Source organism: Anabrus simplex, chromosome 2, assembly GCF_040414725.1.
Source record: "Anabrus simplex isolate iqAnaSimp1 chromosome 2, ASM4041472v1, whole genome shotgun sequence".
NCBI lineage: Eukaryota > Metazoa > Arthropoda > Insecta > Orthoptera > Tettigoniidae > Anabrus > Anabrus simplex.
The window spans coordinates 653,312,846-653,336,687 of NC_090266.1; the positions used below are offsets into that span (position 1 = coordinate 653,312,846).

Here is a 23,842-nt window from a genome sequence, read left to right on the forward strand (position 1 = left end):
ATTTTGGTTGTCGTATATAGTTAACAGGAAGCGATTAGTCAATTTGCACGACAGCGATGATGAAGAGTCACCGGCCTAATGTGAAAATGTTGATGAGGACGTTGAAGATATTGAGTCAACAATCGCAGACGAAGATGAAGAGATGCAAAATGACGACACTGACCTTGAAGATGTTACGGACATAAACTGAAATAGCGCTGACTCTGTGAAAGATGTTTCTGTATCAGCTATCAAAAAACAATCCCGCAGGAAAATTGCAAAACTTGACACGAGCAGCTTACTAAATAGGTCAATATTAAGGAACGTGAACGCAGGGCAAGCGAGAGAGCAACCGAACGCCAAAAATTTCGTGATACTAAAACCTTGTATCACTTTTTATGTCTATGTACCGTGGATCACAAGAAATGCTGCCAGCAACTCAACGTATTGTTAGAAATAATATATTTGAAGCAGTTGACCAAGCTGAAACTGCCCTGTTGAATACAGTTAATTTTTTCAGGCTCATTCGCTCTTTGTGCAGTACATCTTTCGGACTGAATAGAATTTCGTGAAATATGCAGAACTTTGTTGAATTGGATTCTTTTTAAACGAAAGTAGTTACTGAACGGTTTACCTGAAGACCTGACGTCAAGTTGAATTCACCATGATTTTCCCCTTCTTCATATTGTACCAGGAAATAATTAAGGGGCCCGAGCATGGGAAGGATCTCAGGTAGTGTTCGGTTATTTATTGGAGCAGGTACAGAAATGGATAGTATCGCAGGGCGAATAATATATGGTACAATCTTTTGATATTATTTACTTCAACATTTTCATAAAAATCACCCTGCAGTTGAAACTTCAAACTCAAATTTTCAGTCAATATTTCCAAAAATGCAAAATAAAATATCAATGCTGTTGTATTCAGAGACATCCACTCGATTAAAAATGTCCAAACTAAATATCACTCTTTCAGAGTACGTAAACACCCTACAGTTCATCTAATATCTTTGCAATGGATTTAAATACCAAAATAACACTCTGCACATTGAATTTCATTAAGTTCATCACTTGTGATGCAGGCCTACAGTTTTTCTAATATTTTTGAAAATAATATTAACACAAACTTTTATAAATAAGTTGATAATTCAAATTAAAAATATACTGCATATGCTGCATACTTCTACAGTTCATCTAAGTTGAAAAATAAAAATAGTGCACTTGCAAAAGCTAGAGTTCATCCACGTGAAATTACTTCCAGTTAGAAATGATTTTGAAAAGGAATTTACAGTTCAAAAGCAAGACATGAAACTTTCCTGAAGTATTTTAAATAGCAAGCTGAAATTCACATGAAGCACTTTACTGTTGTTGGAGCACTATGATTACCTGAGTGCTTTGTTAAACGTCAGTCAGTGGGATTACTCACTCAAAATATGAGAAGATCACCTGCAATCTGCTTACAAGTGTTGGTGTTGTGCTGTCCTGCTGCTTGGTGTATGGAACATTCTGCAGCGTGCAGCCAAGGCTCGAACTCAGTACTAGCCGCGTGACAAGTCCGGTTCAGTGAAGATACCACGGTAATATCCCTCGCCGACGTCCCTCGATGGGTACCATGATCGAAGAAACCACGTTAATCCCACGTTGGAAACGACGTTCGATGCAGCAGAATCTGACAACACTTTGCCAAGATCTCCGTTGTTCTTTTAGAGATAAAGTCGGAACACGAAAAGTTCAATTGGCACTATAGAGCTTTTAATTATCACTAAGATTGATATTATACACCGACACAAGTCTCAATGCACAGTTCGTATTATTAAATTGGTTTTGCGTTGTTGAATATGTGACCTAGAATATCACAGTTTATACTACAGTATGATTTGTAAGTCGGGTTAACGCGGTAAGGACTTACAATCGTTTTCAACACGGAAAACACAGTTTTTACACACACACAGTCTATGGAATTAGGATTTAACACTGTCACAGTTCATAAGCCACTGATTATGTCTGAGGTTCGACCGTAGAATGATCATCACTGTCCATAAAACACTGGAAAAAATGTCATTAACAACAGCCTCTACAACAGTCACTGTAATAATACTGTTCATAGGTTAACAAGATTTTATGACTGAATTTGAACAACACAAGTCCGTACGACTTAAAATTGTCATAAAAAGTTCTAATATTCTGTGAGTTTCTCGCAGTGGAGATCAAAATTTCGAGTATATGTACGAAAATGTACAGTCACTTTTAGCCTAGCTATTTGTTGAATGTTTAGTGGAAACGTACCTCACACAGTTCACAGTTGTACTATTGTAGGAGAAATGTGTCTCAGAATCATTAAAATGGTCACAGATTAGAAGTTTAATTTATCACACGCAGTGTCTGAGAATACTGTCACAGTCAATGATAAAGTTCAGAATTACGCGAAAATGACAATGTCCACAATATCGTTTACTGATAAATGAAATACTTGACACTTCAATTCACAATTTCTATTATACTTCACTCGGTTAATACTCCTAAATATCATATAACGACGATTTAGTCGGAGAAGATTTTAGAATATTTCCTTCGTCGCCACGCGGCAGAAACTTTTCTTGGGACGCCTTCGCACAATTTCAAAGCGTTCGAGTGTGACTTCAACGTTCTCGCGGATCGTGACGGAGCATACTGTCCTTCTGTCATAATTGCAGAATACACACTGACTATACGCTCAGTTGATTGACCTATTTATACCTGGCTGCGAGCAGCGCTCGGAATCAGGTGATGAAGGTGTGATAATACTTTCCAAACTTTAAATTGTTATATCTTGAGAATCACTGGACGGATTAATCTCAAACATGCATGGGTTTACTTTCAGAATATTGGCTACAATTTAGTGCTGGTCTCGTGTTAATTGATCCAGGCGATAAAAAGTTCAAAAATAGATTCTAGATAATTCTGAGGGAAGGGAAGCTACAGGCAGTGTTGACGTAACTTGACCTTGCTTCGCTCATGTGGTCTCCCGCACGCAGCGCAGTGAGAACGAGAACATTCTCTCGCACAGCTGTTCGTGTATCGGGACTTTGTCGTTCGCCTATTAATGAAGATTTATAACTCGTATTGATAACTCGTATATATAACTCGTATGTATGCCTTCCAGGTACATGTTCCTCCTGGTCTGACGAAAAGGAAATTCGCAGGATTTTCTTATCTAGGCTTTATTCCTCTTGTTGAATGTACTGTTAGGCTTGTGCACTATTGTCAATAGACTTAGATATCTGGTTACACTAGGTGAAATTATCCCATCATCAGTCATTTTGTGGATTAAATTCCGAGCTTCTTCCCTATATTTTTCTGGAATGTTATATGGCTTTTTCTGGTAAGGGGATAAGTCAGTCACATTGAGATGATACTCATAACCAGCTATCTCTCCAGGTTTATCATCAAACACACATGAAAATTTCTGTAAAATTTCATTCTTAGCCTCCTCTAGTTTCAATCTGATTTCCGGGGCTTCAACTACACTGGCTAATGACATCACATAATCTGGACCTATTATGGAGTTTTCATCAAGTAGGGACTCTACTCCGTCCTCATTCTGATCACCATCTCTACTCTCTGCTACAGCTGGCGCTTCCTCGCTGGCAGCGGGCTATATGTTGTTACCACCTGCTTCTTGGAATTGGGCTCCATTTTCTTGAACCTCCAGGTCGCTTCGTCCTACCAGCTGCAGTTCTACGGAATAATTTTTCAATTTCACGAAGATGGCATCATGATCGATCATTCCCTTTTATTTAATCATACAATCTGATCCAAGAATTAAGTTGAAGGTAAGACGTGAGACTACCAGAAAGATATGTTCGAATGACTGGTTATTTATTTCAAACTCCAAAAATGCCTGTGACTTGCATTTAATAGCTTTGTAAGGAACTATCCCTCTTACTTTAATCTGTGCTGCAGGTAATAATAATATGTAGCTCTGATTTTTCAATGAGTCCACAAGTCTGTCAGGAATCAAAGAGGCTTGCGCTCCAGAATCATTGAGCGTAGTTACATGTAAGTTACCCGTGCGTACAGTAATAACAGGTATCGAACGCGTAATTATTGGCCTTGGTGTCTGTGCGTCTTCAAACAGCAACTCTGAATCGTCAATGTGCCAGTAATTTTGACGGCAATTCAGTGATCCGATACCTCGCCCTCGTCGTGATTTGTAGTTACTCTCCTCATTGTGCAATCGGTGTTTTTAGTAGCGCTTGTTGATTAGGGTTCGGGTGATCGTCGCTCTCTTGGTTCAAATTTGATGTTTATAGTCCAGGAATGTGGCTCCAGGCTCCTCAGGATTAGGATTTCTTTCCCTGACGTATTCCTGGGTTTCCCTCCATCTTCTTTCCAAGTCCCGTCTTCTCGAATCTCGGTTTTATTCGGGAGTGTTCTCACGCAGTCTCCATGAAGTTCTTGGTCGGTAAGGGTGTCTATCTTGATTCCTCTGACATCTAAAGTTTAGGAATCGTGTTGTGTTGGTTGGGCTTAATTTGCCTCCTTCTCGTGGCCTGGGTTCTCTCTCCGGCGGTTTTATTTCCGTAGAGTTCGGACTAACTTCTCTCTTTCTCCTACTTTCCGGGGTAGATTGAGTGTTAGCTGTGTCCAACATACGCAAAGTAGCATCAAAATGTTCTAGCGTCTTGATGTTGGCAGCAACTAGTATCTCCTGTACGTGAGGCGGATATTGAAGGTCAGAATCTGAATAAGCTCAATATCTGGCAGAGGCGGATCCAAGAATTGTACTTTCTTTAATTTCATTACGAAATAATCTGAATACCTTGAAGTATTGACTGAGGTATTGTACTTCCTAGCATATAATTGCATCTTGGCGAGATGCTGCGTCTCTGCGTCCCAAAATCTCTTAAGAAGAGCCTGCTTGAAGTCTTCATAATTTTTTAAGCTGTTCTTAAAAGCTATAAACCAAGACAAGGCTCGTGCTTCCAGAAGCTTCGATACAACTCTAAGTTTCCGGTCGTTTTCCACCCTATTCTCCTGCAGATAATCCTCAACGTTTAATAAAAATTCCCGGGCGGTGTACTCGTCACGTCCGGAAAATTTTACTGGGATGTCATCCTGTACTTTAATAAGGGTCGTTGTACTATGGACCTCCATGAAGAAGAACCAGCAACTGTGACGTCAGTTATGGGGTCTCTTAATTTAATTTGGTTGACCTCTTCGGATAGGTTTTCAATTTTTGAGTTAATTGAGGCGTCTAGATGCTTTATTTCATTTCTTACATCAGTTTTAATAACTTGCACGTCCTAACAAAAAGCAGCTATCTGTGTGTGAGTGCTGTCTAGCTGTCCTGTAATACGCTTGTCGAGCTCTCCTTGAGTGCTTTTGATGAGCCCTATCTCGCTTCTTAACTTGCCTACATCATTTTTCAATGCATCTCGAAGGTTTTCCTGTACCTGAGCTAACTTTACTTGAGCTTGGGAGATGTTCCCGTGCGATTCCTGGAATTCCGTTCGTAAGTCTTAAAGTTCGGTGGAAAATGCCTGAACCGAAGGAAGAACTGTTCTAAGGTCTTTATCCAAAGACTTGATAACTTCTGTCTTGATTTCTTCCTAGATAGACTCTAAATTTTCCACGAATTGGTCCCGCATGTTTTTCAAGGTTGCTTCAATTTGAGTGCTGGAGTCTGTTAATTTCTTTTCGAGGCGTGTTCCGGCTTCAGGGAATCGTTTCTCTATAAGTGCACTTGATTCAGTGAGCTTTTTGTGATTTACTTTTATCGGTCTCTGCTAATTTAGTTTCTAAGGTCTTGCCAATTTTGGATGTCAAATTTTCGACCTTGTTGTTCGACGCAGTTAACTGCGCCTGTAGTTGAGAATTAGAGTTGACTATCTGTGCCTGTAATTGCGTCTGTAACTAGTTGTTTGAATCGATCATTTGAGCCTGAAATTACGTCTGTAATTGCGTGTTTGATTCTACCATTTGGGCCTGTAAATGGTTGTTTGACTCTACCATTTGGGCGTAAACACGATAAATTTTAGCTTCGATTGCGGCAAGTAAATTATCCATGCTGAAAGACATTCAATGAAGTCAAATGTGAAATACTGCAAGCACTTCACGTTCGGGTTATTATCCAATAAGTTAATGCCACTCAGATATGCTATTTTTACTTTGCAGTGGCTCCAATCGGGTCTTTTACTTTGATTGAAATCTATTATGACTTGTTCATGACTCCAATCGTGCCCTTTCACGTTCGGGTTGCAATCTATTATGACTATGGCGCTCAGATAGGCTGTTCTGATTTTATCGTGATTCCAATCGAGCCCTGTGCGTTGGTCGCCATCTATTATGTCTTATATCGTGGCTCCAATCGGGCCCTTCACGTTGATCACCATCTATTATGTCTGTCCTCTCTGTACCAGAAAATAATTATAGGCCAGAGCATGGGAAGGATCTCAGGTAGTGTTCGGTTATTTATTGCAGCAGGTACTGAGATGGATAGTATCGCAGGGCGAATAATAGATGGTACAATCTTTTGATATTATTTACTTCAACATTTTCATAAAAATCACCCTGCAGTTGAAACTTCAAACTCAAATTTTCAGTCAATATTTCCAAAAATGCAAAATAAAATATCAATGCTGTTGTATTCAGAGACATCCACTCGATTAAAAATGTCCAAAATAAATATCACTCTTTTAGAGATCGTAAACACACTACAGTTCACCTAATATCTTTGCAATAGATTTAAATACCAAAATAACACTTTGCACATTGAATTTCATTAAGTCCATCACTTGTGATGCAGGCCTACAGTTTTTCTAATATTTTTGAAAATAATATTAACACACACTTTCATGAATAAGTTGATGATTCAAATAAAAATATTTGATCACTTGCTGTATACTTCTACAGTTCATCTAAGTTGAAAAATAAAAATAGTGCACTTGCAAAAGCTAGAGTTCATCCACGTGAAATTACTTCCAGTTCGAAATGATTTTAAAAAGGAATTTACAGTTCAAAAGCAAGACATGAAACTTTCCTGAATTATTTTAAATAGCAAGCTGAAATTCACATGAAGCACTTTACTGTTGTTGGAGCACTATGATTACCTGAGTGCTTTGTTAAACGTCAGTCAGTGGGATTACTCACTCGAAATATGAGAAGATCACCTGCAATCTGCTTAAAAGTGTTGGTGTTGTGCTGTCCTGCTGCTTGGTGTATGGAACATTCTGCAACGTGCAGCCAAGGCTCGAACTCAGCACTAGCCGCGTGACTAGCCCGTTCAGTGAATATACCACGTTAATATCCCTCGCCGACGTCCCTCGATGGGTACCATGATCGAAGAAACCACGGTAATCCCACGTTGGAAACGACGTTCGATGCAGAAGAACCTTACAACACTTTGCCAAGATTTCCGTTGTTCTTTTAGAGATAAAGTCGGAACACGGACAGTTCACTTGGCACTATAGAGCTTTCAATTATCAATAAGATTGATATTATACACCGACACAAGTCTCAATGCACAGTTCGTATTATTATATTGGTTTTGCGTTGTTGAATATGTGACCTAGAATATCACAGTTTATACCACAGTATGATTTGTAAGTCGGGTTAACGCGGTAAGGACTTACAATCGTTTTCAACACGGAAAACACAGTGTTTACACACACACAGTCTATGGAATTAGGATTTAACACTGTCACAGTTCATAAGCCACTGATTATGTCTGAAGTTCGACCGTAGAATGATCATCACAGTCCATAAAACACCGGAAAAAATGTCATTAACAACAGCCTCTACAACAGTCTCTGGAATAATACTATTCTTAGATTAACAAGATTTTATGACTGAATTTGCACTATACAAGTCCGTACGACTTAAAATTGTCATAAAAAGTTCTTAATATTCTGTGAGTTTCTCGTAATAGAGATCGAAATTTCGAGTAACTGTATGAAAATGTAGTCACTTTTAGCCTAGCTATTTGTTGAATGTTTAGTGGAAACGTACCTCACACAGTTCACAGTTGTACTATTGTAGGAGAAATGTGTCTCAGAATCATTAAAATGGTCACAAATTAGAAGTTTAGTTTATCACACGCAATGTCTAAGAATACTGTCACAGTCAATGATAAAGTTCAGAATTACGTGAAAATGACAATGTCCACAATATCGTTTACTGATAAATGAAATACTTGACACTTCAATTCACAATTTCTATTATACTTCACTCGGTTAATACTCCTAAATATCATATAACGACGATTTAGTCGGAGAAGATTTTAGAATATTACCTTCGTCACGACGCGACAGAAACTTTACTTGGGACGTCTTCGCACAATTTCAAAGCGTTCGAGTGTGACTTCTACGTCCTCGCGGATCGTGACGGAGCATACTGTCCTTCTGTCATAATTGCAGAACACACACTGACTATACGCTCAGTTGATTGACCTATTTATATCTGGCTGCGAGCAGCGCTCGGAATCAGGTGATGAAGGGGGTGATAATACTTTCCAAACTTTAACTTGCTATATCTTGAGAAACACTGGACGGATTGATCTCAAATTTGCAGGGATTTACTTTCAGAATATTGGCTACAATTTAATGTTGGTCTCATGTTAATTGATCCAGGCGTTAAAATGTTCAAAAAATAGATGCGGGAGAATTCTGAGGGAAGGGAAGCTACAGGCAGTGCTGACGTCACTTGACTTTGCATCGCTCATGTGGTCTTCCACACGCAGCGCAGTGAGAACGAGAACATTCTCTCGCACAGCTGTTCCTGTATCGGGGATTTAGTCGTTCGCTCATGAATAAAGATTTATAACTCGTATGTGCCAGGGCCTATGCCTTCCTGGTACAATATGCTCGCTTTTCCAAGTTGACCTTTTACGTTTCGAAGCGATATGCATTAGCTTAATGGTATCTATTTCTTCATCAGAATCTGATTCGGAACTCAGATCGATGTAGCTAGCCAATATTTCTTCCTTCTACGTGGCAATGTGCGTTCACATGCACTTCGCAGTTTCGTCAATGCTACGCTGTCCTGACCTGATTTTGCCTGCTCTGCGGCCCCCTGTTTCTCAGTGTGCGCCCAGCCTAACAGTCTAGTTGCTTAAGACTGTACTGCATTGAAGTCTCATTTACGGAATTCATTACAGTATTCAGTCAAAAATCACACTGACATTTTCTATTATTAATTTCATTGTTGTTGCTTCTTGGAGTGATGTCCGTTAGTAAATCTGCTAGTGACTCTCGTTTTAACACTGAACCCCGGTTTCGATTCCTGATCTGTTCATAAGCAGCTCTAGCTGGTCAAAACGGAAGCTTTTTAGTAATTTGACCAGAACACTGGTCTTGAGTTCGTTTTCCGAAATATCATATCCGCGAATGGCAAATTCCACTTGCTTGGGAAATGGAAGTTAGTAGGCTGTCTGTCGTACTTCATCCCTCTTCATCTGCATACATAACGACATCACAAATACAGACATTAGTGATTACAAATGATAGTATAATAGGCCTAAAAGCTCCGGTGCTATATCGACTTTTTTTAAAGTAGGGGATGCATGTTTTCCGGTTTCAATCTGCCCATACACACCCCTACATTATTTATTTTATTTTGAACATTTTTATTCACAACCAATATCTTACATATACATACAGAGGTCGTAAAACATACAGTGTGAATCCCACATAAGGTAAACTTATGCGTGGGCTTCAGAAATACAATAGCTAGATTATGTACATCATGGTATATAGTGAATATAATTTACTCCGTTATAATTTTGGTGATATTTGACTACGGTAATTTTATGAACTGTTTTTCTGCATTTTGTGTAATAAACAGGAAGCTGGAAAAGAGGGAGATGGGTTAAGGAGAAGGTTGGTTTTTTAGTAGAGAGGAATAGTGTGCTAGTTGATTTAAATATTATAATGGAAATTTATAAGTTGATCTACTATGTAATAATTGTTAATGAGCCATGTGAATAGCCTTTTCTTCAGGATATTCCGATTGCCACTGATCACGTCCGTGTCCCTAGATAACTTAGATTTCTTTGTCCAAGTAAAGTGTTCCGACGTGGTATACTTATTCCAGTCCTGTCTTACAGCCTAGCGCAAATTTTTGACAAATAGCTGCCGTATGTAAGTACCATGCTTTGCTGGAACAGTTCATATGTTGGAAACATTAGTGGCTTTCTGTACATGACTTTCAGTATGTAGTTCTTGCATGTATTTACCTGAGCCAAGTGTGAATCAATTATTCCACCCCAACTGTTAATTCCATATTGCAGTTGCGATTGAACTAAGGCAAAGTATACAGACTTCAAGGCTTTTGTTGAAATAACATTTCGAATTCTGTAAAATATATAAATAAGTTTCTGAAATTAAATGATCTAATTTGATGCATGAATATTCCATTTCAGATAACTATCTATAATTATCCCTAGGTGTGAAACATTTATTGATTTCTGTAAAGCGTAACAGTTGCAGCTTTCAGTATTTTTGCAAGTTGGTGTGTGGAGTTTTAGTATTAGGTTGTCTGAGGGTTGCATTGTTTTATTATGCGAGAAGCAGAGGAATTTCCTTTTCTTTTCTTTTAAAGTAAGTAGGTGGTTGTTCAGTCATTTCTGAACCATGGCTAGGGTTTCTTGAGCTCTGTTGAAGGCATCCTCCAAAGTTTCACCCGTGACTGTGACTATCGTGTCATCAGCATATGAGTTAATTTTTGCATTGCAGTTTAGCTCACACAGATCATTGATACACCACAGAAAACCGTGCAACAAATCACGGCTCAATTCAACGCAGGCCGTGCTAGACACGTCTTCCAGTGGACAATCCGTAGGAACATGGGTTCTATGGGGTACGGGAACCGGCGCCGCACACGGGTGCTACTGTTAACCCAACGTCATCGGCACAACGACGCGCATTTGTTCCTTGGGGTACTCCGATTTTTACTTGAGCACTTTTACTTCGAGTATCCTTGATTTTTACCTTTTGAATTCTGTTAGAAATGAAGCTTTTAATTAGATTTTGAGGAATTCCACGAATGCCTAATTTTTCAAGTTTTCTAACGAGTATATCGTGGTCTACGGTATCAAATGCCTTTGTTAAATCCAAAAATATACTTATTCAGGTAATTAAGTAATCTGGTTTTAATGCATTTCTCTAGTAATTTTGAAAGGTGGGTTGTGAGAGAAATTGGGGGATAATTGTTTAACTCTCTCTTATCGCCTGATTTATGGATTGGGACTACGATAGCAATTTTGATTGTGTCTGGAAATTTCATTATTGAAAGATTAAAAATATATTGCAGAGGCTGTAGGATATGTGAACTAATTGTTTTGAGTGTTTTACTTGAGATATTGTCATAGCCATTGGCTGAGTTATCTGCTAGTGCAGCTATGTGATTCATTATTTCTGTTTCTATTATGGGAAGAAAAAATATTGATTGTGGTTGAGGTACTGCATGAATGTCATATATACATGTGTCTTTAGCTTCTTTACTGGTATTCATTATTTTGTCAGCAAGTTCTAAACTTGAACACTCTGCTACTTTAATGAGCCTGTTTATCCAGTTTCGGTATGTTTTATGTTTCTTAATAGTGTTTGTGATCTCGACATTACTTGGGGACCTCATCTTTTGTTTTATAATTGTCTGGTGTAATTTGTCCCTTATTCTAATGGAAGTTGGGATTCCAATTGTGATCCATGGTGTTATATTTCTGAATTTTGATCTCACAAGTCTTATGTTAGTAGAGTGTTCAGAGATATGTTGAGTTAATAGCCGTATTAAACCACCGGTTGCTTTGTGGACATCATGTTCATTCAGGATAGATTCCCAATTTGCATTTTGTAAGGCTTTATTTAAAGCTTGGGCCGATGACCTTCTATGTTAGGCCCCTTTAAACAACAAGCATCATCATCATCATATTTAAAGCTTCATAATTTATTCTAGTATTGTTCAGTATTTTTCCTTCCTTTTTGTGATATGTGATGTTTCTGAGATTTTTTTTATGAGAAAAATGGGACTTTGATCTCTGATACTAGTATGTAGAACATATGACTCAAAATTGTTATTTCTATGGGATTTAACACGTATGTGATCTATACATGTTCTAGATTTTTGGGTTATCCTTGTTGCAGAATTGATATATGAAATGAAACCATTAGCACTTAAGGTGTTTATGTATTAATTTTTAATTTTTTGAACGTACTGACCAGTTGGGCTTAAAAGGTCTATGTTAATATCTCCTATTATTATATGTGTGGCTGCAGGTAGCTGCTGAAGTGTATTTCCTAGTTCTTCTATGAATATCTTTGGGCTTGTGGAGGGTGATCTGTACATAGCAAGTATCAAGTAACTTTCTTTATTATATTTTAAGTTGAGTAGGCCACCATTGGCTGCTTTTAGGGGTTTCACTGTAGATATTGCAACATTTTGTATGAAGGTTACATGTGTGTGTATCTTTAAAGTGTCATGTGTAGAATTTTCTAAGGAAAGGCATACTGATCTAAAACTTGTAGTCTACTGCGTAAATCTTATCTCAACACTCAACTCACGAGTTCATATCCATATCCGAAACCGGACTAAACGGTAAAAAGAATGTTATCCGCTCCAACACACTCATGTTAGAGCGTTCGTGTGCTGTCTTGGAAGAAAAACTACGAAAAAGAGAATCGATGCCTTAAAAATCGCCATAAAAATATTATTATTATTATTATTATTATTATTATTATTATTATTATTATTATTATTATTATTATTATTATTATTATTATTATTATTATTATTGTTGTTGTTGTTGTTGTTGTCGTTGTTGTCTTTGCGTCATTGTTCATTGTAATAGCATAAAACCAATTTTTCGTTAACTGCGAAAAACTGTCGAACGTAATTTATAAGTGGAAGGTTATAACACATAAGTATCACATATAATATTAAACTGGTGGAAAATCTGGAAGATTGTGTTTACTCTTTCTTGTATTTTTTATTCCGCTTTCTTTTCTTTTTTAAAATACGAAATAAATTCATTTACTTTTTAATTTTTTGGTAATTTTAGGGACTTGTTTACGTTTTTGGTATCTTAAATTTGCAAGTTTTTTCTGCAGCTTAAATATTAAAGAGCTACAAATGCTGTAAAATATCATGCCAAGTTGTTCTTTTCAAACATTGCTTATTTCCTTGCAAAATACGCGGCTGAAGCGAGGTAGAAGCAAATACAGTAGAGACGATACGCGACACTTACGGATGTAACCTTGCTAAAATGGGAGACAATTCGACGGTGGCGCTCCTAGTGACTTGACACGAAAAAATCGCGCTAAATTCAAATATCAATGGAAATGTATATACGGAAATGGATAAACAAATTACGCCTGGAAAGAAAGTGTTATTGAGATATTAACTTCGAAGTTGCTAAAGCAATTCTGGATAAATGAATGAAGAATTATTTAAGAGGTTATTATTCAAAGACTGAAATTAGACATATAAACAAGATGTGAAATGGACTGCTGTGAAATGGCTTAATCTTTCATTTTTCTTTCATTTTCCTGCCTGAACTCTTACGGTTGGATTTGTCTTTTTTCTCATTTAAAAGCATTGTATCATCACATTAAGACACTTGTCAATAAAAATATCGGCACATTTCTTACACATATGATGCAATGAATTAACATTTAATAGCTGGACAGTTTTCCTCTTAACACGAAGCCTACTAACAGAAAGAAAAACTATAACATACCGGCTTTAATCTGAGAAGAGGGATAAAAGAAAGAAAAGTATGAAAATGTTGTCGATAGTGATGCTTTGAGGAATATGTACGTACAATTAGAGAAAAAAGTAATGTAACATACCCTTGGCTGTATAGTCGAGGATTTTTAAAGTCGCTGGCCTAGAAATGATCTGAACAAATCTTATAATTCTTATATAAGCGTAACGTCCCTTCTTTCTTGTACACCTTATCCAAATCACTTCTGTGACATTTCAAAACCCACAGATCACACATAGAACAACACACCGGCATTGAAGGTTAACTGCTGCACTATACAATAAAATATGCGTACCGTATTACATTTTAAGCCAGTTAAAATATGGGTCGAGCAGGTGATGATTATGAAGCTCTCTGTCACTGGGAGAATATATATCCAAACACAATATTACTTACATTTTCTTGTAACGAGGGAACCTGATGTACGACCGCGCATTCTTCTCTACTTCATACTTACTGCAGCCAAACACAGCACATACCTTTCCCCTCATGTTGAGAGGAGAAATCAAGGAATGACACACGCTACTATTTAATTATGTCAACTTACTGAAAACGCATAAATAACACCAAAAACTTCAGACAAAAATACACGTGCTCTTATGACAGAATCAGTAGTTTTCAGGTCTACTCGCCAGAGAGAGCTCCAATAGCTGTCCCTCGATATCTCGCTCAGTGTCACGTATTGTCTCTACTGTATTTGGTAGAAGTTGTAGTATTTGAATAAGTTGGTGGTGTACTACTTTATTGGAATTGTGTGCGCATGTAGAACTAGTACAAATATAATTCAGTATTGTGTCTGGGTGAAATAACGAGCCCATATCAACTTCACGAACAGAACAGAATAAGTTGGTGGTACTGCAAATTGTTTTTCATTTGTTTTTTGGCCCAGCACATCATGTGTTGTGTTGAATTTGATTGGTATAGTGATGCATCAGTGTCTTTTAAACAGTTCCTTTCTAAGTGACATTAATAATGGGAGAAGTGAATCCAGAGGACATTCAAGATTTACTTGAATACTTTGTCAAAACGACGTACAAGGCTAAAGAGGCTGAGCCCAAGGTATTTTGCAATTTTGATAAGAAGCACATGGCAATGTTATGAAGATGTCATTTCTTGAAAGGACATGCAGTCCCTCACATATATTCGTTTATGAATAGTGACATGCTTTTAAGTTCGACGGACTTAACCATATGGTTGTACAATGCTGATACGTTTAGTTATCCTTTTAGATTATAATGTGATTTTGCTAATGTCAACTCTTAATGACTCGAATGTAGAGAATTTTGTTGTACGATGTTTCTGAATGTAATGAAAGACGTACCTCACATAGCTGAATTGTTTTTATATTGTTGACAACGAATTGTTTTGTTTCACAGAGTCAGGAGGTGATGCAGAAATGCATTAATTTAATTGCAGTGGACTACAGCCATGTAGTAAGTTTCCTTTTAATTTTCATATTGAATCTTTCTTAACATTTAGTCTTGTTAGGGTGGCAATTTTTGATTGTAATTCTTCCATGAAATGCTATGTTGAAATTAATCCAAATTAGGTCACAGCGAGGTAGGGTGTGCATGATGCTCTATCTCCTGTAACAATTACTGATAATTGCGATGATGTGTTGCTGTGTTATATCGTGCAGTGAACTGTGTATGAGTAGAGGATTTTCTTAATTCCAGTGCCTATTATTATGTGTATTAATATGATGAAGCTAATATTGCTGTGAAAGTAATTACAAAAGATTAATTTGAATTGTATTATGTTTTAGTTGTGATTCTTGATTTGTGGGTCATGTGTAATAATGTGTGTTGTATGTTGGGTATTCAGCCCGGAGGCCTGTTTGATCCTCCACAGCTTCGCCAACAGCTGTCATAGATAGCCTAGGTGTCACTGAAGGGGCATACTAAGGAAATGAGGGAGGCATCCGCAAAACTTTTAGTGACACTTCGTTTTACGGTTGTGAGGAGTAAGGAGGGAGCTACAACGGTTCCGGTAATACTGACAACTGAATGGAAATGAAATCTGAATTGAATTGATAACATGATCGATCGATATGAATTTTTCTAAACCGTCGTTTCCCTGTAGCAGTTCTAGGTTGTTCCTGTGAGGTAACTTGATTTTCCTCACTCATGATCAAGCTTAACCTATATTTTGACTTTGCTGTATAAATGACAACAGTATTTGAAGTGTTGCAATTATACCGCCAGATGTCTCATGGCGATGCATAATCGATTAATTTTTTTTGTATCAGAGGTTTGCCAATACGAGACTCGAAGATAACTGAGGTCTGTACCGATTCAGGACTAGGGAGCCAAAGTATCACAAAAAATTTGCGGATAATAGTTTCCCGTTGCTTTCCACACCGGGCCAGAAGTTGCATGCAACAACCGACCCTATGAGCGATATTTTCACACTATTCATAACAGGGACTGGCTGCATAAGGAATCGCCGGGCGAGTTGGCCATGCGGTTAGGAATGCGTGGCTGTGAGCTTGCATACGGGAGATAGTGGGTTCGAATTCCACTGTTGGCAGCCCTGAAGATGTATTTCCATGGTTTCCCATTTTCACACCAGGTAAATGCTGGGGCTGTACCTTAATTAACCCTTGGGACGTCGCGCCGCGGTCTTTTCGACCGCACGCTTTCTTCTTTTGTTACTCTGTCTACGATTGTTACAGGACAGATTTCTCCCTCCTCCATATCTACCCCGCAACCTTCCTCTAGAGTTTATAGCAAGGTAGCGCTCCCTAATTGCTCTTCTGTTGTTTCTGTGAGTGTGCGCTGCTTTCGACCACGGGTGACTACTGCCGTTTGTTGAATTTGGTTCTAACCCTGGACGCGCAACTATTCGTATACTCAAAATGTTTGACTGTTTACTTGTGTTGTGAGTGAAAATGGATTCCGAAGAAGTTGATAGGATAAACAAATTGATTGATGGTGTGGAAAATGAAACAGAAAGGGGAAGACTTCGTGTGCTACCTGCTCTCTGTGCATATGCCAGGAGCACACTGTCTTCACCTGTCAAGCCTGCAGTACGGGGCAGCAGGTGAAGATGAAGAAAATGAAGATGACCGTTTTATTATCTGAGGACACATTCAGCTCACGAATATAATGAAGCATGACGAATAAATTGTCTTTAGTGAACAGTAAATCTCTAATTGCTGTTACCCTTCTATCTGTTGTAGCCTTGCTCTTACCATTGGACTGTATACCTTATTTATATTGCTGTAACTTTGTTTTGTACTTATTTTTACTGATAGTTGTAAATTACTCGTACATTGCACTATACATCTTTTACCAGTTTACTGTTGTGAATTCTGTAAATCTATGTTCTTCCCATTTCACTGTTTTTTGATTTGTGTTAAATAGAGCGTAACGTTAGTTATTGTATTATCTTAAAGCACCATTTAAATGTAAATAAATAATATTTGTATATTTAATGATGAAAATGGAGAGTAAACAAAAATATAGCGACATAACAAAAATAAATAGGAAATTGAAATACAAAAACGATATGGAATTCTTGCGCGGTCTTTTCCACCGCACGCGACGGCTGACGTTACACTGCCTCGCACGACGTCCTGAGGGTTAAGGCCATGGCCGCTTCCTTCCAACTCCTAGGCCTTTCCTATCCCATCGTCGCCATAAGACCTATGAGTGTCACTGCGACGCAAAGCCACTAGCATAAGGAATGGTATTACTAGCATTGCTCATACCTCAGTCACTTTCATATCATCAAAGCCAAGGATGAAACTGAGACAGATCAATGAAAGTAACAAATTTATTCTAGCCTATACCATAAGACATAGTGCACTGTAAACACTACATCTGGCTGGCAAAACTGTTTCAAAAGGTTAGGTCTAAATGTTTTATAGGCTAAGAGTTTTAACACCTATATTCTGTGCTTGATGAATCATAAATTTCATCCAAAAATGTTTCAATATTCCTTCAATATGATCACATTTTTCTTCTCTTTGTTTAGAGATTCTTGCGTTCAGTTTTCCCATTTTCTTATGTCGAAGAACAAGTCTTGGATTGTATCCATACCTGGACTTCACTTTCTGGGGTATTTCTATGAAAATCGCCTAAACACTTCCATATATGAACTTGTTATTACAAGTGTCAAAGTTAAGAATTTTCTGTTCCAGTATTAATATTTCAGTTCACTACTGCAACAAATACTCTCACTGTAATTTATAACAACACTGTTACCCCGTACACCAATAGACCACACCCGGGCAACTGGAGTGGGACATTGATGATGATGATGATGATGATGATGATGATGATGATATCAATGTCATTAAATAGAAGTACAGTAATAATTGAAAGATTTTAGATAGATCTCTGTTAACAGCGATTTTCTGACCAAGCTCTAATAACACAAAGAGAAAAATTAAGTTTGCTCGTGTAACATCAAACCGTGAAGTGTAGCCATCAACGTGTGAATTTTCTGTTATGTCAGGTGAATGACATGGCCATAGCCCAGCGTGGTTTTCATTCAGTGTGCACGAAAATTAAGTAGAACTCACTGTATTCAATAGGAAATTGGTTGACAGATTGATTACTCTATTGATAGGTTGCTATAGTTATGATGGTACCATGGTTGTAAAGTGTCGAGATGAAGCAAAGCAGTTATAACATACATTTCAACATTTCAAAGTTGCTGTTTGGGGAAATGTAGTCTGAAGACAGATAACACACCATTGAAATATGTGGAATTTTCTTTGCTTGCACATATTGTTAGCAGTCTAGTTATTGAATTTATGTTCAAAATTATCATTTTAACAGACTAGTTATTTACACATATAATAATAATAATTACAGTGTTTCTACCTTGGTTATGCAGCTGCTATTTGCAAGCACTGCACTTGAGTACTTTTAGCACCAAGCAAGTTGGCTATGGGGTACAGATTGTTTAGCTGTAACCTTGCATTTGGATGATGATGGATTCGACCCCAACCATCGGCCGCTCTGCTTATGATGATTTTCCTTTTTTTTTTTTTTTTTTTTTTTTTTTTTTTTTTTTTTTTTTATATATTCTCTCTAGGCATTTGTTGGGACTGTATCTTGGCCAGGACCTAGGTCAATTCCTTCTCAGTCTTAACCCTTCCCCATCACCAAAAATCTATATCACTTAGGGGAGTGGTTAAGCACTGTAAAAGAAAAAAAGTAATCATATGAGCATATTTGAGTGGAATTTGGAAAATATTCAGTCTGCAGGATAGCTCCTTGCTATGCACCCCAGACCAGCTTTTCTCAAACTGTGGACTGTGGACCACAAATGTTCCTCGAGGTCTGCTTTTGTGGTCCTCTGAGGTTAGAAATTTCATATTGCCTCCGCCCCCTCCACCCACCCCAGTGGTAATATATAGCTTAGGATATGGAGATATGTCTTTAATATATAGCTTAGGATATGGAGATATGTCTTTATCAGTCAGAAAAAAAATATTTTTGAAAATGTGATGAGTTATTTGAAATTTGGAAATATTTGGTGTGACAATGAAGGTGAACCTAAACTTCAGTACATTGTGTATTATGAAGTGTTTTTGAATGAGTGTATGAAACGTGCAAAATTGAAATGACACTTAGGAAAAAATGTGCAAGTATACCTATCAATTTTTTCATTGATATGCAGAAAATGTCAACAAAGAAATCAAAGTAGTTTCTAATGTGGGTTCAAGAATATAAAAGGGCCTTAGGAATTTCCTATATTGTTAGTCGTGAAGAGTGCAAAACCCCATCCTATACCTTAATACTGACAGCTGCAAAAGGTATAATTAAAAAAAGTTATGAAAAATTATAAAAGGACATTGACTAAATACCACACTCAGGTGATATAGTTACTCACTGAATTAATAACATGACTAATAATGTAGAATCTCAACTACTGAGCTGGAGAGTTTTAGTCACATAAGTGTGGCCAGTATCAAGTATTTGGGAGGTAGTGGGTTCACACCCCATTGTCGGCAGTCCTGAAGGTGGCTTTCCGTGGTTTCCCACTTTCGCACCAGTCAAATGCTGAAGCTGTACCTTAATTAAGGCCACGGCTGCTTCCTTTCCACTCCTAGCCCTTTCCTGTCCCTACGTCGCCATAAGACTTATCTGTGTCGATGCGACGTAAAGCAACAGGTAAAAAAAAAAAATCTCAACTCGTTAGTACACTGGAATAAAAGATTGTATTATTCACTTCAGAACTAGAATAAAAAACTAAGTTTGTTTGATTCACTTGAGATATATGAGGCACTAGATAATGTAACATTAAAAAAAAAACTGAGTACGATAGTATTGCTCTGAAGCATCCAGGTATGTGTTTTAACAATTACATTCATGAGGATGTTATTTTCTTAAGACGTTTTCCAACACCTTCAACTGGAGAATTTATTTTTGAAGTTCTCAATGAATACAGTATATACAGGAGCATGAGACCGATTTAAAAAGATGTGTGGTTTTTTTGTGTGCGGGTGGTGCTTATGAACTCATCAGTTGGCAAAGTAGCATTATATCTAAAATCAGAGTCTTTGCTCCCAGTGTTACTTGGACTCACTAATTCATTCAGAGGGCAGCATTGGCAGGCAAAGGTATGTCATCTAAATTGAAGGCCATGTTAGAAAGCAGCATTCAAATTATCAAGTTTATTAAGTCAAGGCCTATGAATGCCAGGTTTTTTCAATAATTTCTAGTGATATGGGTAACTAGCACAAACATCTATTACATTCTAAAATTTGCTGGCTCTCACAGGGTAAGGTGCTCACAAGGCTCTTTATATTAAGTCAGTAAGTCTTAAAAACAAAATTAACAAAGATTTTATTTCATTACTTGATAAGTTGTGGCTAAGTATATTGACATAACCTTCAGACATCTTCTCAAAACTAAATGAATTAATTCCTTGTCCTTCGTGCTTAGAACATGTATTAAGTGTTGATCTGTCGCTCCAACTGTTCTCGAGTTCTGAGTGTTACTTTGGGGTATAATTCTCACAATGCCTGCACATGTGTACATGGTAGAGGAAAGGGTATTTATTTACGATAATTACGTGAAAACAGAGTCTTGAAGGGAAGTCATTAGGTGATTTGTAACAAAATTTCCACATAGAGAGACCGTGTGGAAACTCGTAAACAAATTGAGAGGAACTGGTTCTTTACTTGATAAGAAGCAGTGTTAAAAAACGTATACTTAATGAGTGCCTTTGCTGGCGGGACCTAGTGTTTACAGTGCACTTTGTCTTCTGGTATAGGCTGGAGCAATTTTGTTACTTTCATTGATCTGTCTCTGTCGTATCCTTGGCTTTGACAGTATGAAAGTGACTGAGGTATGAGCGATACTAGTAATGCCATTCCTTATGCAGGCAGTCCTTGCTATGAATGGTGTGAAACTGTTACTCATAGGGTTTGTGCATTTCAGTGGGCTGGGCAAACTGATATCTAATAGCAACTTCTGCCTCGGTGGAGAAAGCAACGGGAAACTACCTCACTCCTCATTTCCCTAGTACCCCTCTCCAGTGATGCCTAGGCCATCTATGACAGCTGATGGCAGAGCTGTTGAGGATCCAACCAGCCTTTGGGCTGATGACTAAATATACATACACACATACTTAATGAAGGAAAGGTAAATGAAATTGCAGAAAGATTAGAACATACGCATACAAAATCCCTAAGATGACTTGGACAAGAAGCTAGGGTTTCAAAAAGCTTAGCATGGCAGACTATGAAAATGTTAAAATTGAAACCATACAAGGTAACTGTAGTACACGAACTGCATCCGCGTGATCATGAAAAGTGGGTACGTTTTTTTAATTGGATGTTGCAAAACATTCATGATGAAATAATTGATCCACGCTTAATATTTGTCTCTGATAGGTTCCATTTACACGGGTATGTTTCAACACAGAATATCATATATTGGAGTACAGAAAACTCCTATCGCATGTACAGAATTCCTCTACATAACAAACAGATCGGAGTATGGTGCGCAGGAATGGATGCAGAATTATAGGACTTATCTTTTATCAGGGCACAATTAATGCACAAAGATACAGTGATAATATATTCAAACCATTTTTTAACGAACTGACTGACACTGACTGTCAAAATGAACATTTTCGGCAAGGCTGTGACACCGCATACACAGATAATGACACATTAAACTTAATGGAGGAAATTTTTGAAGATCATGTTATTAATATGGAAAGGAGTCAGCTGCCAGACAAAACTATCTTTACACCTTTGTGTTTTCAGACAAACTTTGCTTTACGGGAGTGAAAGCTGGGTGGACACAGGATATCTTATTCATAAGTTAGAAGCAACAGACATTAAAGTAGCAAAAATAATCGCTGGTCCAAGCAGCTGGGAACAATCGCAGGATGGTATTCAGAATGAGGGGATAAATACTAGAACTTGTTCAATGAAGTTGTAAGCATAAACCGGCTCTGGTGGAGGGGACAGAGACTTGCGGACTGGATGTGAAAAGGCATAACATTCTATAATGAAGTAATGTATGTATGTATGTATGTATTGTGCCCTACCATGACCTTTATATACTTGGCTAGCTCCTCGAGGGGTGTATGTTAGAAGCAACAGATATTAAAGTGGAAAAAATAATTGTTAATTAATGGGGCCTCTTGAAGAAAGAAGGTAGAACTGGCTGAGTCAGCAAAGAGGATGCATCTGGATGGGCTAGGAGTAAGTGATATTCGGGTAAGGGGAGATAACGAGGAAGAGATAGGAGATTATAAAGTGTACTTGATGGGTGTTAGAAAGGAAAGGGCAGGGTCTGAGGTAGGGCTCTTTATCAGGAATACCATTGCACGCAATATAGTTTCTGTTAGGCACGTAAATGAGCAAATGATGTGGGTAGATTTGTCAGTTGGAGGAATTAGGAGAAGAATTGTGTCCGTGTATTCACCATGTGAAGGTGCAGATGAGGATGAAGTTGACAAGTTTTATGAAGCATTGAGTGACATCATAGTCAGGGTCAACAGCAAGGATGAAATAGTGCTAATGGGCGATTTCAATGCGAGAGTTGGGATTAGAACTGAAGGATACAAAAGGGTGATTGGTAAATGTGGGGAAGATATGGAAGCTAATGGGAATGGGAAGCGTTTGCTGGACTTCTGTGCTAGTATGGGTTTAGCTGTTACGAATACATTCTTCAATCATAAGGCTATTCACCGCTATACATAGGAGGCTAGGGGTACCAGATCCATAATAGACTATATCTTAACAGACTTTGAATTCAGGAAATCTGTTAGGAATGTACGAGTTTTTTGCGGATTTTTCGATGATACAGACCATTATCTGATCTGTAGTGAACTAAGTATCTCTAGGCCTAGGGTGGAGAAAGTGAAATCTGTCTGCAAACGAATAAGGGTAGAAAATCTCCAGGACGAGGAAATTTGACAGAAGTATATGGATATGATTTGTGAGAAGTTTCGAACAGTAGACAGTAAGCAGGTTCAGGATATAGAAAGTGAATGGGTGGCATACAGGGATGCTGTAGTAGAAACAGCAAGGGAATGCCTAGGAACAACTGTGTGTAAAGATGGGAAAAGGCAAACATCTTGGTGGAATGATGAAGTGAGAGCAGCCTGTAAACGTAAAAAGAAGGCTTATCAGAAATGGCTCCAAACAGGGGCCGAGGCAGACAGGGATTTGTATGTAGATGAAAGAAACAGAGCGAAACAAATAGTTGTTGAATCCAAAAAGAAGTCATGGGAAGATTTTGGTAATAACCTGGAAAGGCTAGGTCAAGCAGCAGGGAAACCTTTCTGGACAGTAATAAAGAATTTTAGGAAGTGAGGGAAAAAGGAAATGAACAGTGTTTTGAGTAATTCAGGTGAACTCATAATAGATCCCAAGGAATCACTGGAGAGGTGGAGGGAATATTTTGAACATCTTCTCAATGTAAAAGGAAATCATCCTGGTGGTGTTGCAAACAGCCAAGCTCATGGGGAGGAGGAAAATGATGTTGGTGAAATTACGCTTGAGGAACTGGAATGGATGGTAAATAAACTCCATTGTCATAAGGCAGCAGGAATAAATGAAATTAGACCTGAAATGGTGAAGTATAGTGGGAAGGCAGGGATGAAATGGCTTCATAGAGTAGTAAAATTAGCGTGGAGTGTTGGTAAG

At 37.9% G+C, this 23,842-nt stretch overlaps 1 protein-coding gene across 2 annotated transcripts in view; it reads left to right on the top strand.

Annotated features, from left to right (window-relative positions):
• The first annotated feature begins 14,609 nt into the window (after window positions 1-14,609).
• EDTP (Egg-derived tyrosine phosphatase) overlaps window positions 14,610-23,842 on the top strand; it is a 294,601-nt gene continuing 285,368 nt past the window's right edge. For both annotated transcript variants that reach the window (XM_067141139.2, XM_067141140.2), the window contains exons 1-2: window positions 14,610-14,775; window positions 15,093-15,149. In XM_067141139.2, the coding sequence (XP_066997240.1) occupies window positions 14,689-14,775; window positions 15,093-15,149 (144 nt within the window). In that variant the 5' untranslated portion in view covers window positions 14,610-14,688. The remainder of the gene's footprint in view (window positions 14,776-15,092; window positions 15,150-23,842) is intronic.